This window comes from Lotus japonicus, chromosome 1, assembly GCF_012489685.1.
Source record: "Lotus japonicus ecotype B-129 chromosome 1, LjGifu_v1.2".
NCBI lineage: Eukaryota > Viridiplantae > Streptophyta > Magnoliopsida > Fabales > Fabaceae > Lotus > Lotus japonicus.
This window is the reverse complement of record NC_080041.1, coordinates 8787384-8801937: the sequence shown is the minus strand read 5'-3', so window position 1 is coordinate 8801937 and position 14554 is coordinate 8787384. Positions and strand designations below refer to the sequence as shown.

Sequence of the window (14554 nt, the reverse complement as noted above, 5' to 3'; positions counted from 1 at the left end):
CTTCTCTCACACATCTCTCTGATTTTCTTGCATTTTCTCTCACTTGAGTGGGATCTTCTTCTCCACCTTACTCTCACTGTAAGTGCTCTCCACTTCTTCATGCTGTCACTCTGATGTTCACTCAGATTTTTTTTTTGTTCTGATTAAGGTTTCTGGGCATGCTTAAACCTTAACTTCTCAAATGTTTCACTCTTTGATTTCGATAATGTTATTAGTCAAAGGTTGAAACCCCAGTTTTAGTGGTTAAACTTTAATCATTTGTTGAGTTTCTTTTATTATGTTATTGCTTCAGCTTCAACCCTTCAATGGAGTATCTCATCTCACTGTGGGGACTCCATTCCCACAGAAGAAATGCAGCAGGAGAACCCTCCTTTTGAGACCACAAGCTGTTCCCTCAAGAACCCAGGTACCAATTCTTCAATTGCTGATATATGTGATGCCACTTTCTTTGTAAGAATGAAGTCCAGATAAAGATTTATTTTTGTTTTGTTTTTTTGTTTCTAGAGGATAATGGAGAGTGTTTCAGTGAGTGGAGAAGTTGGTGGTGCTGGTGGAGCATACTCATATGAAGCTTTGAAAAGACTAGACCAGTTATGGTCAAGCTTGTGCTCAGCTCAAGAAGGTTCATGTCATTCAATTTCAATGATTCTTACAGTGTGTTTGGTTTTGCGGTGAGAAGTCTATAATCACTTCCGAGAAGAAGTTACAAAGTATAGCTTCTGGAGTTACCATGCTTTGGATTGTGCGCCACCACTGTGAATCCAAACACAATATTAAACTCATTCGGAAATGAGACATGATAACCTTTACTTGTTTTTTTTTTAATCTTTTATATATATTGCAGTTGTGCAAGAACCTCAGCAAGTTGTCTCTTCCATACCAAGCTTGTTTCGCTCATCCGATCTTGCTAACAAAGCAGAAGGATCATATGATGTGGTAGTGTGTGGTGGCACTCTGGGAATCTTCATTGCCACAGCATTGTGTGCCAGAGGACTCAAAGTTGCCATTGTGGAAAGGAATGTATTAAAAGGGGTAATTTTAGCTGCACTATAAGACAACAATCCTAGGTAGATAATAGCCAACAAATTGATTGAAAGGATCAAATTGAGTTTCAAGTTTTTGTTGTTCTGATGATTAGAGAGAGCAAGATTGGAATATATCAAGAAAGGAGCTTTTGGAACTGGTAGAAGTTGGAGTCCTGGAAGAAGATGACATTGAAAGAGCCACATCAATAAATTTCAATCCTGTAATTCCTGAACTTCTTCAGTTTTGTTGCCAATCTCTATGTAGCAAGAATCATCTCAATTAGGTATCACTCCCTCACTATTATCTTGAAGCCACATTGGATATACATAACATACCCAAAGGCACTAAGAGATTGATAATAAGGAGGAATTGTTTGTTACAAATGACAGAATTCAAAGACCACAGCATATTGGTCCATTGGAGATCACATTATCTGAATAGTAAGACTTATTATCAAAAGTACCAGAAATTTTAACATTTAACACACGTTTACTTAGCAGAAAAATACCTATGAACATACTTTTTTTAAACACACATTTTGAAGTTTGAAATCCCACTTTGACTTAACGGGAAAATTTACAAATAGAATGACACAAATTATGATACATGTTAACCTACTTATTTTTAACTGATACGGAAAAAAGTCCCTAAACAAACGGGTTCTAAATTTAGTATTTCAAAGTAATTTCCAAACCCTTCTGGAATCTTTTTTGTTCCACAAAGAGCATTTAGTCCCCAACAGTTTCTCCTTTGAGCATAAAGCTATGTTACGAATGTGCTTTGACTTATATATTGCCTTCATGCCAAGTCTTCTTTTGTAACCTCTTCAGGATTTATACTACTTACTCCTCTTTTATTCTTCTTTCAACTAACTTGATCTAGGTGATTTAATGAACCATGCAGAATAGATGTGGATTCGAAAGCAAAGGGGATATCTGGGTCAACAATATTCTTCATCTTGGTGTTTCGTCAGTCTTCTTCCCATAAACTAGTTCTATATACCAGTAATTATTATCTTCTATACAGTTATGAGTGAATAATTTATGTATGTTCTTATTTGGTTGATAATTTTCTTTGTATTCTGTCTTCCTTGGAACTGAACAGTTTGCAGTTCTAGTTGCTTTAGACTTTAGAGTATGTTTGGATTATTTAATCTTTGGAGAAAAGTCACTTGTATTTCTTCAAAAGCTCTAAGTAATATTTCGACTATAAGCAATTTTATAAAGATAATAAGCTAATCCAAACACATATTTAGTAGGTTATTTAGCAGACTGGATTTATAATTAGTATGAAATGTGCTAGAAGATGCGGAAAAAAAAAGATTGAAAATTTTCTACAAATGCTTCCTTGAGTTCATTACTATTGAAGTTGAAATCCTTATATGGCTAGTTTTACTAGTGTTGCACAAAAACAATTTTGAATTGCTATCAGGGCTTAGCTATCAGAAACGTGCATTTTCTTTTTAATATATGCTTGCAGTTCACAATAAAGTAATTTGAGTTTAAAATCCTGTATTCTGTTAAAGATCATAGTAAATTTTTTCCCTATTGCAGACCTGTAAAGATCATAGAGATTGTAAAGGAACGATTTATTTCTCTTGGCGGAGTCATTTTTGAGGGTTGCAGCGTCTCGTGCATTAATATATATGAGGATGCTGCTGTGAGTTTACTTAACTGATAGAACTAGTTATCCAGTGAAATCTTTAGGGTTATTTTGTAAAATCATCTCATTGGTGAATTATCATAATTGGACATAGTTATAGGCTATGCAGCCTATGCAGATGTTTTATGTATTGTATTTCTCTATATATGTTCAAATTTATAAATATCGCCTAACTGAGGACTCAATGATGAAGCAGCATGGAAACAAGGAATATATGCACTTAGCATTTAAATGAAAATCTTGAATCACAATTTGATTTTTGGGACAGGAGAATGATAATGTTTATTTTATTTGGTGTTAAAGAAACATGAACACATGTATTATTTTATTTTTTCAGGTTCTGAAACTTTCTGGCGACAAAATCTTGTCGTCTCGTCTTATAATTGATGCAATGGGGAACTTCTCCCCTATTGTAAAACAGGTCAGGAAAATATTTTTACTCATTGTTGCATCCAAACAGATTGTTTGATTTTCATCATGTTTTCACAAGGGTGTTTTTACATGTTTCATGAAATATAGGCACACGTTTCCATTTGCATGCGCTCCTTCGTTTATCTTTGTGAGGGTGTTCACATTGCACATGAATTGTCGTTGAGTGAAAATCGGGCAAATTTTCTGTTGTATGCAGGACACATTCACTTGCGTATGTAGGTTTACCTTATACCATCATTTTACATGCATGCAAGTGATGCAGCATTTGTTTAATAAGGAGTAATGATATATACACACCTCATTTTTTAAACACTCCATTTCCACGTCTTTTTATTTCTATCTCTCTCATCTTATCATCTATCACATCTCATATTTTCTCTCTCTTACTTTTTCTTTTCTTCCTATCTCTCTCACCATTCCACCTCTCCACCTCAAAAGAGAGGTGTGTATTAAACATTACTCGTTTAATAAGTAGCCAACTAAGTTCCTAAATGATTACAAGGCTGAGATGATAGGCCAATAATGATCCCTTTCATTCAGTGTTGTTGATCGAATCAACACTAACTAGAATGAGATTGACAACTCTCTTGAAGAAAAAAGGATTCATTAGAGCATGTATGCTAATTTGATACATAAGACTAGTGAATATTAAAACCTTTTTTCTGAAGCATCGTTCCAGTGTCATGTTCAATGAATTTGCAGATAAGGCGTGGGAGGAAGCCTGATGGTGTTTGCCTTGTTGTTGGAACCTGTGCACGTGGTTTTGAAAGTAATTCCACTAGTGATGTCATATTCAGCAGCTCATCAGTAAAGAAAGTCGGAGATTCACAGGCACAATATTTTTGGGAGGTAAGTTTTTACTATATCAATTGAATTATCATATCTCCATGTTTCATTTCTAAGAACTTTCACTGAAATATTCACAGGCATTTCCAGCAGCCTCGGGTCCCTTGGATCGTACTACTTATATGTTCACTTATGTAGAAGCTCAGCCAGGATCCCCAAAGTTGGAAGAATTATTGGAGGCATACTGGGATCTAATGCCAGAATATCAGGTTAGTTTTCTTTTCTCCATTATGTTCTCTGATGTCTCTTGAACTTTTCCATTTTGGAGGACATCTTATCCTCCTCTTGTTTGGACTTCTCTGCTTTTCTCATTAAAGAATCTTCTTTTTCTATGAAAAGATAACTACAAGATGAGGTATTTTTTTCTCTTCCAATCTGTTTTTAACAAGCAAACTAGAAGCTTGACAATGTCTTTCTGTGTATCAATTATCGTTTATCCTTAAGCTACCTCACTGATACATTCAGTTATGTATTGTGTGTTATCCTTGCCTTTTATCTCTTGTAAGGAGTACTTGAGAAATCAGTTTCTTAGTGATTATGCTTAACCATAAAGTTAGTACTTTACATTCTTCAACTGTTCTTTTTTCTAGTTTATAGCGACATAGGCTACCTAACATAGACTTGATATGATGCTTCCCTCTATTCTCCTGTGTTCAGCTCTGTTGCTCCCTACTTGGTGATGTCAATTTGCAATTTTTATGTGATAGGGTGTTTCTCTTGACAATTTAGAGATACTGAGAGTTATCTATGGCATCTTTCCGACATATCGTGAGAGGTACTAATATGTATCATATGATATACCTACCAATTTTATTTCATATTTTCTTAATTAGCTTATTATCATTTCTTTTACTGTGACACCATAAAATGTTTGATGATATGGAGCATTTAACAGCCCTCTGCCAGCTGCTTTTTGTAGAGTATTACAGGTAACTTCTGCTTTACACTTCAAAAGCCTCAACTAAATTTAAGTCATCTATGATCCTTATAGTAATATTAAAGCAATGAAGCTTTATTATGTAGTTTGGTGATGCTAGTGGCATACAATCACCTGTTTCATTTGGTGGTTTTGGGAGTTTGACCAGACATCTTGGGAGAATATCAGCTGGTATTTCAAACTTTCTATGAAGGAATCTTTTGCATTGTTGTTGGACAGGTTAAACTATTTATCTTTTACTTACTTTTTGTGGAACTCCCAACTATGGTTTTTCTTTACCTTTTCTTCTGTCTTTAGCAACATTAAAAATTTAGAACAACTTAATTCAACAAATAAAACCAAAATGATTTTGGAAGCTATTATAAGAAGAACTAATAAGAAACTCATAAACGGCAGATAACAACAACAGAAGTTTTATCTCACGTAGTGAGGTCAGCAATACGGTCAGTACTACGTTGGCTGCCAGACTAAAACAAACTTCCTCCTTTACCCGAGCTTAGGACCGGCTATAATATTGAGATAACAGAGCAACAACATTGCGATAATCTAATCCCTTCCACTTTGCTATGATGAAGGCATATATGAAGCAATCAATGGTGATTATCTTGACTCATACAACTTGTCTCTGCTGAACCCATACATGGTACTTTTCTTGTTTTCTAAAAGGTTTAAATTAGTATATTTAAGAAACTGCACATGAACTTGAGTACCCTGACCTTAATTTTGTATAATGCAGCCCAACCTGAGTGCTTCATGGTTGTTCCAAAGAGCAATGTCTGCAAAGAAACAGTCCAATGTTCCTCCAGATTTCATCAATGAGCTTCTTTTTGCCAATTTTAGCTGTATGCAGGTAGATTATCTCTCTCACAACTCAGATTAGTTTTATCTTCTTTCAAATGATTGCTTCTATGCTATCTTTCACTCTTGCAGAGGCTAGGGGATCCAGTGCTTAGACCATTTCTACAGGTGATTTCATAGATCCTGGAACCATGGATATGTTTTTTGGTTTATGAGTATGAGATGCTCTTCCCAAATGGTTCAATTATTTGAGATGAGAACCAATATTCATTTCTGACCCTGGTACAATAACTATGCTGAGCTATCTTATATTATTCATTAAAGGATGTTGTACAATTTGGGCCACTTTCCAAGACATTAGGCTTGGTTATGTTAACAAAGCCTCAAATACTCCCATCCATATTCAAACAGGTATTTCATGAGTTTATCTGTTGTTCACTTCTTGGTTCTTTTCTTCATATCATGAATGCACAATGAATCCTCAAATCAGAAGTTTTCACTTGTTTTTTCAATGCATTTGTAGTTATTTGTCAAAAATAGCATTAAGAATGAAAGAAAAGAATGAAGGCTGTTGTCTCCAAAGTTCAATCTTCAGCTGATTATTACATTTTTGTTCTGTATTATATCTCTTTTTCACTAAGACTGAGATAACTCATATATTATATAGACAAATCTCTAGTAGTAGTACCTAATTGGCAGTCAATGCAATTGAGGTAAACTTTTGAGCAGTTTTTCAGATATGATCAACATTGCAAAGCTATAATAAAATAGGCAGAGACTATTTGCGCCCCCTTTTTTGCTAAGTCCGCCATCCCCAAACACGCGAAAAGACTAAAATACCCTTCAGTAATTTAAATTTAAAAAAAAAAAAAAACTACCTTATCTCTACAAACCCTCCCCCTCTTTCAACCGTATACCATCTTCCTCTCCCACCCAATTTCAAAAGTTTCAACCCTCACAAAATCAAGTCTCTCAAACCCACAACCAAGTCAAGAAGAGGAAGAGAAAGGAGGACAACCAGTAAGAAGAAGAAGTAAGAAGAAGAAGTTGAAGTAGAAGAGGAAGAAGGAGACCAAGTCAAGAAGGAGTAACCCACAAAATACAACAACAACCCATAACCCACAAGAAGAACAACAATGTAAGTTATTTCTTACAAGTTTTCGAGGCTTAGGTTGTATTTCGTGTTAAATTTCAGTCCCTCGATTTGATTCTGCAATGGAAGGAGGTTTCGTGACTTTCCCACACTCTAAACCGCGGACAGGTTTTATGGCTACCGCATGTTTAAGTGCGGTACGCCTGTCAAATCTTTTATACCTACCGCATGTTTAAGTGCGGTACGCCTGTCAAATCTTTTATACCTACCGCAAGTTTAAGTGCGGTTAGCCTGTCAAATCTTTTATACCTACCGCAAGTTTAAGTGCGGTTAGCCTGTCAATTTTTTTTTAATTCTCTCTGAATTTTCTCTGAATGTTTATAAATTATTTTTTATGTTAGCAAACTGTTGTTTATGTTAATAAACTGTTGTTTATGTTAATAAATTGTTGTGCATGAGTATTAATTTTTGTATTTTTAATTTTCAGGCCTCCTAGGAAAACTGCCCGTGTTGTTGGTCCTTCTACTGAACCTACTGCTCCACGGGATCGTAGCTCCACTCATGCTTCTAACCGCAAACGGTCAGAAGAGGCTAATAGAGGAAGGGGTAGAGGAAGGGGTCGAGGAAGGGGTAGAGGAAGGGGTAGGAATGCTGAACAAGAGCCTGCTGTACAGGATCAGCATGATGATGAGATTATGGCTGATCAGCCGGATGATGACACTGAGGCGGAGGAGGAGACTAGTGGTGAGGAGGAGACTAGTGGTGAGGAGGAGGCTGAGGAGGATGTCGGTGCTGACCTCGAGGCGGAGTTTGATGAGGAGTCTGGTGATGAGGACGATGAGAACAGGTTGTGGTATGAGGGAGGTCCGTTTGACCTTTGCTTGTTGACTAAGTATGGCGAACATATAGCTCGTGACATATGGAGGTCATACAAGCGGCCAAATTATGAGACTAGAGGTGTGCTCAAGATCTATAATCATGGGAGGATGTGTCATCCTGTAGTCCATCATGCTCGGTACATAAGGGGTGCGGTGCATAATGCAGGTTTGCGGTGGGTGATGAAATGCACAAGCCCGAGTGTTGACCAGAGCATTATTTCTGCTTTTGTTGAGCGATGGCATCCTGAGACGTCATCTTTCCACTTACCCTGGGGGGAAATGACGATCACACTTGAAGATGTCTCAGCATTACTCCACTTGCCCGTAGAGGGTGAGTTCTTCTCCTTTGGTAACCCGACTAGGGAAGAGGCGGCTCCTGCGGTTGCTCAGTTACTTGATGTGGACATTGAGCTTGTGATGGAGGAGTTTGATGCTTGTAGGGGTCCATCTCTTCGCTTTAGCTTTCTCCAAGCTATTGTGGAGAAACACGTAGAGGCCAACAATGAAGTTCCTGCATGCCGAGCTTATATGCTGCGGTTGATTGGCATGACCCTTTTCTGTGACAAGAGCAACACATATATTGGTGCTGTGTATTTGTCTCTGTTTGAAGATGTTGAGAATGCATCAAGGTGGAATTGGGGAGCTGCCACTTTGGCTTACTTGTATGGTCAGCTCGGGGAGGCCAGTAGGAATGGTGCTAAGTCTGTTGCTGGTTATTTATCTCTTCTGCAGGTATTGTTATTTCTTTCTAATTATTGTTAAAACGTTTGTTGTTAAATAATTAGCATCATACTTTGGCATTTTCTCTTTTGCAGTCATGGGTGTTTGCCCACTTCCCCGGATCAGTGTTTGAGCGCAGGGACAACCCTGCCTACACACCAGACAGGCCTGTTGCACTAACTTGGGAGGCGCTTCGAGGGACTACTGAGGTTGCGCAGAAGAGGATGAACCTGGATACGTTTCCGGCCAGTTCTGTGATTTGGAGACCTTATGTAGAGCACTATGATCACTGGCCCTTCCCTCAGGTTGCCTTGTATAGGGGATTTATCAGGCATGCCGGGATGATATTCCCATACCTCCCAGATCGAGTCATCAGGCAGTTTGGCCGGATCCAGTATGTGCCAGATCCCCCACCATCGTCAGTTACGTGCCGGGAGTGTGATCGTCGATTTGCGCACTGGAATGATCACATTTGCCATCTGTCGGAAGAAGCTGCTTTCCCTTTTCATACCACTGGCGAATACACTCCTTGGTATATCAAGGTCTCACACCCTTACATGGTCCCAGATGAGTACAAAGGCGACCGCTTCGCATTTCTAGAGGTACTGACACTTGTTTTTGCCATGTGGCTTACATTACGATTATGTGTATGCCTATGTGTATATTGACCTTATTTATTGTCATTTCAGAACCAGTTTGCGGAGCTTGCGTTGTACTCTGGCATTGCGGTTGATCCGACGACAGATGGATCGCCCCCGCCGGGTTCACCGATGTGGGATGTGGTGCACAATATGCATACCATCATCGAGGGAGCAGTGCACGGGAGGGGAAGAAAGATTAGGGGACGGGACTTGGGAGCTGGGCCTTCAAATTCTGGGCGTTAGATTTAGGGACCTTTGTACTTTTATTTTGTTGGATAATGATGTTGTTTAATGTTGTTTAATTTCGGGTCTTTTGTTATGTGTTTTGTTGGATAAAGCATCTATGTGTGTTTGTTGGATAATATAGTGAGATACATTGGTTCTATTAATGGGGAATGGTTATATGAACCAAAATTGGGAATGGTTATATGAACCAAAAGTTTTCTGCCAAAAAATCACCTACCGCAGTTATAAGTGCGGACAGGGTGAAAATATAAACACCTCCGCAGTTATAACCACGGGAAATTGGTTCTATTAATGAGGCTTACAGTACCTCTTACAGATGCATCATCACCTACCGCAGTTATAAGTGCGGACAGGGTGAAAATATAAACACCTCCGCAGTTATAACCACGGGAAATTGGTTCTATTAATGAGGCTTACAGTACCTCTTACAGATGCATCATCACCTACCGCAGTTATAAGTGCGGACAGGGTGAAAATATAAACACCTCCGCAGTTATAACCACGGGAAATTGGTTCTATTAATGAGGCTTACAGTACCTCTTACAGATGCGTCATGACCTACCGCAGTTATAAGTGCGGACAGGATGAAAATAAAAACACCTCCGCAGTTATAACCACGGGAAATTGGTTCTATTAATGAGGCTTACAGTACCTCTTACAGATGCGTCATGACCTACCGCAGTTATAAGTGCGGACAGGATGAAAATTAATGACAGTTATAACAGAGGCATGCACAGACTGATTTCCTGACAGTTATAACAATCCAGAGGCATCACAAGCTTTTTAAGGAGACAGTTATAAAGTTCAAAGTAATCATCCGTTACACGCATATAAATTACAAGCAATTCGTTACAAAACAACTTAATGATCCAACATAATTAATCATCACTAAGGTCAATAATATCATCACTACATCCTCCATTTTTTTGTTTCAGATAAGCCGCGTATTCTTCAATGCGCTCTTTGTAAGGCTCTTCCCATTTTCTTGCATCCGGGTGACAGTTGTATGCCCACAAGTGAGCTGTGGTCGGCATTGGATGGCCTTCACGAAGAGTAACCTACAAGCAAAGAAGAGTATAAGCATAAAAGTATAAGGTTTTACATATACGTATTATGAAGGATAAAGGATAAGGATTTACCCCAACGAAATGATCTTTATTGACAAGCACAATCGGCATGAATTTGTGTTCTTCCACTAGGTCCGCCTTTCCCTTTAACGGATAAAAAGTGTTGCATCCGGTATTAGCAATAGTCAACACTATGAACTTATATGTTGTGGAAATAAGGTAGGCCATATTTGGTATCATCATCCACTTGTCTTCACCTACGGGCTTAGTATCCTTAACTGTTAGAGCTAAACGCATTTGGTTAACCTCGCTGGCTCCAAACATGTTGATGTACATATTAGCATCCGAATCAATCTCCGTCAGAAGTTCCCTACGTATAAGTGGCCAATCGTCTTCTGCAAGACCCTTCAACGATGCAACACATCTATATCCACAGTGGCCATCTCCCTTTACATTTATAAAGTCAACAACGAATGGATGAAACTCACCAGGGATTTGTTTAAGGTAGCGCCGACGTAGGTAACTACTCACAGGCTTCTTATTCTTTGTACACACCATCCGGATCAGAGGACTTTGTACCTTAGAAGCCTTAGAAGCCGTAGAAACCTTAGAAGCCTTAGAAGCCTTCGAAGCCTTAGAAGCCTTTTGAGACCTAACCTTTGGAGAAGGTTCCTGTAATGGTGTCGTGTTGCTATCACGCCATGAGCCCGGATACTCCTTGTCAATAGTCTCCCATCTACAAGGAATGCGCTTTGTAGAGGTCTCACCACATCCCTTGGCAAACTTCTTGGGCTTGTTAGTGGATCCCATTGGCCTACCCCTTGTTTTCTTCTTTGTTGGAGCGCACATAGAAGTCGTTTCTGGATAAGTAATCATTCTAAGGCTCTCAATGATCGACATTCTAACTCCGTGAGAAGACTCCTCGAACTTGGTTCGTAATTTATCAAATTCAGACTCAAAACTCAAACCCAATGTTGGATCCATGTCACGGTCCGAAGAATCCCAAGTCAATTTCCTCCAATGTGGATGAATTGCAAGTAATGGGACAGATTCAAACTTCATGAGCTCACAAGCACATGGTAGTCCATGGGTTCTCCTAAGTACACATTCACAGTATATACCACCAACCCCAATCATGCCAATTTGAGTCTTCTCTTTAACAATAATGTGCAATGCGGCTCTAGATACAAACCCGCGCAAATGCTTATAGAACGGGTCATTCAAAGAATGCTCTGTGACAAATATGCTGAGCTGGAAGGACTCCTTTATCTTGTCATGCTGCATGATAATAAGCTTGTTCATCGCAGTCCACGCAATGACCAAGTCACCCTTACTGTCGGACAATAGTTTCTTCAGCTTTGAGTGTGCCCCCTCAACTCTGCGCATGGTATAAACATGAAATAAAAAAAACAGAAAACATTTTGCCAAACATTTTACAGTTGAAGTAAAAAAAGTGAAGGATAGCAACAAATTACCTGTTTGTTGTCGTGCACCCCATGTGCATACAAGTATCAATCTCAAACTTCACAAACTTGCTTCTCAAAGGCAACCAGTTAGTCTCAATGTAAGTCCAGAGCTCACCGGTATTCGACATAGCACCCACAGCTTTATCATACTCAACCTCGTTGGCAGCATACATCAATCGATTCCATCTATCAGTAATGTCTTCACGTGTCTCAATGTCTTTCACAAGTTTCTTCATCTCGCCAGTTACACTCTTAAGTACATGAAACTGACATAGAAGACAGCGAGCTGCGGGAAAAACAGTTTCCAATGCTTCCATCAAAACTTGGTCTTTGTCACAGACAAAGACCTTCGGCAGATTGTCCTCATTAATGATCAAGTCTTTTAATCTATTCACAGCCCAAACAACCTCATCCTTTTGCTCATTCTGCATGTACGCAAAAGCAATTGAGTATGTCAAATTTGTCGACGTAACCCCCACCATCTCAAGTAAAGGGATCCTGTACCTATTGGTCTTGTATGTACTATCCAGAATCACAACATGAGGAAACTCATTGAATAAGTGAATGGAATCAGGGTGTGCCCAAAACAAAGATCTGACCACATCAGTACCATCCTGCACCCTGGACCAATGTGCGTATTTGTGTTCTTCCAACAACTTCATCAAGTGTTGCATCTCGGTCAACGATCCCCTCTTCAACCTGTTGTATGCTTGCTTCTCATTGTAAATCTGTTTAATTCTAGTCAAGTTGGTTGGGTTGTGTTTCCTTATAGCAATCAAAATATCACTGGCCTTGACCCTTTCTTCAATCATTTCTCCCACCATCGCCTTTTCCTCTGGATTTAGACGGCCAACATATGAGTGACCCTGCAAAACCTCAGCAGTGTCATGATTATGGATCCCACTATGCACAAGCACCGTCCACATTTTATCTTTATTACTACGCCTTGCCCTTAGCCTGAATGGACAATTACACTTCTTAGTTCCAGTCCGATTTCGCTTTAACACCGATGTGGATGGTTTATATTTGCCGCCACGCTCACATCCTAGTGTCATCACGACCCTCCTTTTGTCAGATCCATAGTCCGACTTCTGAATAATAATAACATAGCCATGCTCTTTACCTACAGCTTTGGCCCAATTAACAAGATCTTTGGAGGATTCAAAAGCCTACAACATTTAAAAACTCAATTAAGTATACATCGCATGACCTACACATAGTGCCTAACTTGTTAAATTGAACAAAACTTACTTGGCTAGTGGTGAAAGCTTTTGTAAGATCCACAGAAGGCACAATCTCCATATTGGGCCTATTTACTTCCTCAGGTATCATTATGCTGCAATCAACAAAATAAGCTCAATCAATCTAAAAAACTTTGTTCTGTCCGCACTTTAATATGCGGCAGCACATATTTGCCTTCCGCAGTTTAACTGGCGGACCTATTATTCCAACATATCACTTTCCGCACGTATGTTAACGGGAAAATCAATTTTATTTAGATAGTAGCAGTACCAGAACTTAAGACGATTGAAATGACTAAGTTTTTTTGACTTCCGCTAACAAGTTAGCGGAAGGTATAAATTTAACACGTCCGCACGTATGTTAACGGGAGCGTGTAATTTGTTTCATTCCCGCAGTTTTAAGGGCGGGACTATCCAGTTACGTCAGAAAGTCGCGAAATCGCGATGGAAGCTAAAAAAAGCTGAAAAAAAGCTCGGAAAAAGGTAAAAACTTACATGGGTAAGCTTCTATTCTTGACTTGAGATCACCCAAAAGAGCTTGGGGGTGGAGGAGTGGAGGATTAAGAGGAGAGTGAGGAGGAGGGTGAGGAGGAAGAAGGAGATGGTGTGTGGGAAGTAAAAATTAAATATTACCTTTTTATGTTTTTTTTACTAAGGGCATTGTTGGAATTTTTAAAAAAGGAGATGGCGGACTTAGCAAAACAGGGCGGCGCAAATAGTCTCTGCCAATAAAATAAGTGTCATAACTCATTAGTGAAGCATGCTTTTCAAATATAGGGGATTTAGAATTTGATCTTGTTCCAGGTTGGTGTTCCTGTACTTCTTGACTGGTCCAGACATTTTCTGATGCTTGGTTACTATACCTTTCTTTCCACCTTTGCTGATCCAATTGCGAGGTAATAGTCATTTCATTTTCAAAGTCTTCTTAATCCACTCATGACTCTCTTTATCCATTCAACAATGTTCAATAAAGAAGTCCTTATAATCTACTTCATGTGCCCTCACATGTTCCATTCATTGCTAGGCCATTTTTGAATACACTGCCATCCAAGACTAGTTTCCAGTGGAAGCGGCATCTTGAGGCTTGGAAATATGGTGCTGGTCTTGATTACAAGCTATAGTATAAGTGACTACTTTTACATATGATTCAGACCAACCTGATACAGGATGTATCTCTTCAAATTTACCACTTTCACATCAAGTGAGGTGACATAAAATGAAAATCATGGAAATTAGACATGCTTATAGATCTCAGCGAAGTTTGTTACTTGGCCCTCAATTTGTCTAGGGATGCTTATGTTCCATTTCAATTTTCATCTAATTGTAATACTAACCAATATAAGGATTTACAGGTTTGTAATTATAACATGCATGTCTTCCACAACAAGTTGAGATTCTTCTCTTTAGTGAGTCAGCCCAAAAGATATTTTATATTTTACTCTTAACTTTGGGAAACAAGGGGAAGTCTGTATCCCGTTTAACTAGATAAAAATAATAATTT

The 14554-nt window shown here is 38.8% G+C and overlaps 1 protein-coding gene across 8 annotated transcripts; it reads left to right on the top strand.

The window, feature by feature from the left end:
* The first annotated feature begins 277 nt into the window (after positions 1-277).
* Positions 278-14467, top strand: LOC130733455 (protein MAIN-LIKE 1-like). 8 transcript variants are annotated; one of them, XM_057585628.1, is made up of 18 exons: positions 278-406; positions 505-622; positions 845-1032; positions 1139-1246; positions 1930-1994; positions 2580-2685; positions 3026-3109; positions 3823-3969; positions 4047-4175; positions 4674-4741; positions 4862-4895; positions 4990-5074; positions 5479-5546; positions 5640-5753; positions 5834-5869; positions 6026-6112; positions 13858-13949; positions 14078-14467. In XM_057585628.1, exons 1-18 carry the CDS (start codon positions 278-280, stop codon positions 14172-14174), a joined length of 1755 nt encoding a protein of 584 aa, XP_057441611.1. In that variant the 3' UTR covers positions 14175-14467. The 8 variants fall into 8 exon arrangements, 6 of the variants coding, with proteins under 6 accessions (XP_057441611.1, XP_057441614.1, XP_057441613.1 ...); XM_057585631.1 differs by lacking the exons at positions 13858-13949; positions 14078-14467 and adding an exon at positions 7282-7416; XM_057585630.1 differs by lacking the exons at positions 13858-13949; positions 14078-14467 and adding an exon at positions 6431-6838.
* Positions 14468-14554: the final 87 nt, after the last annotated feature.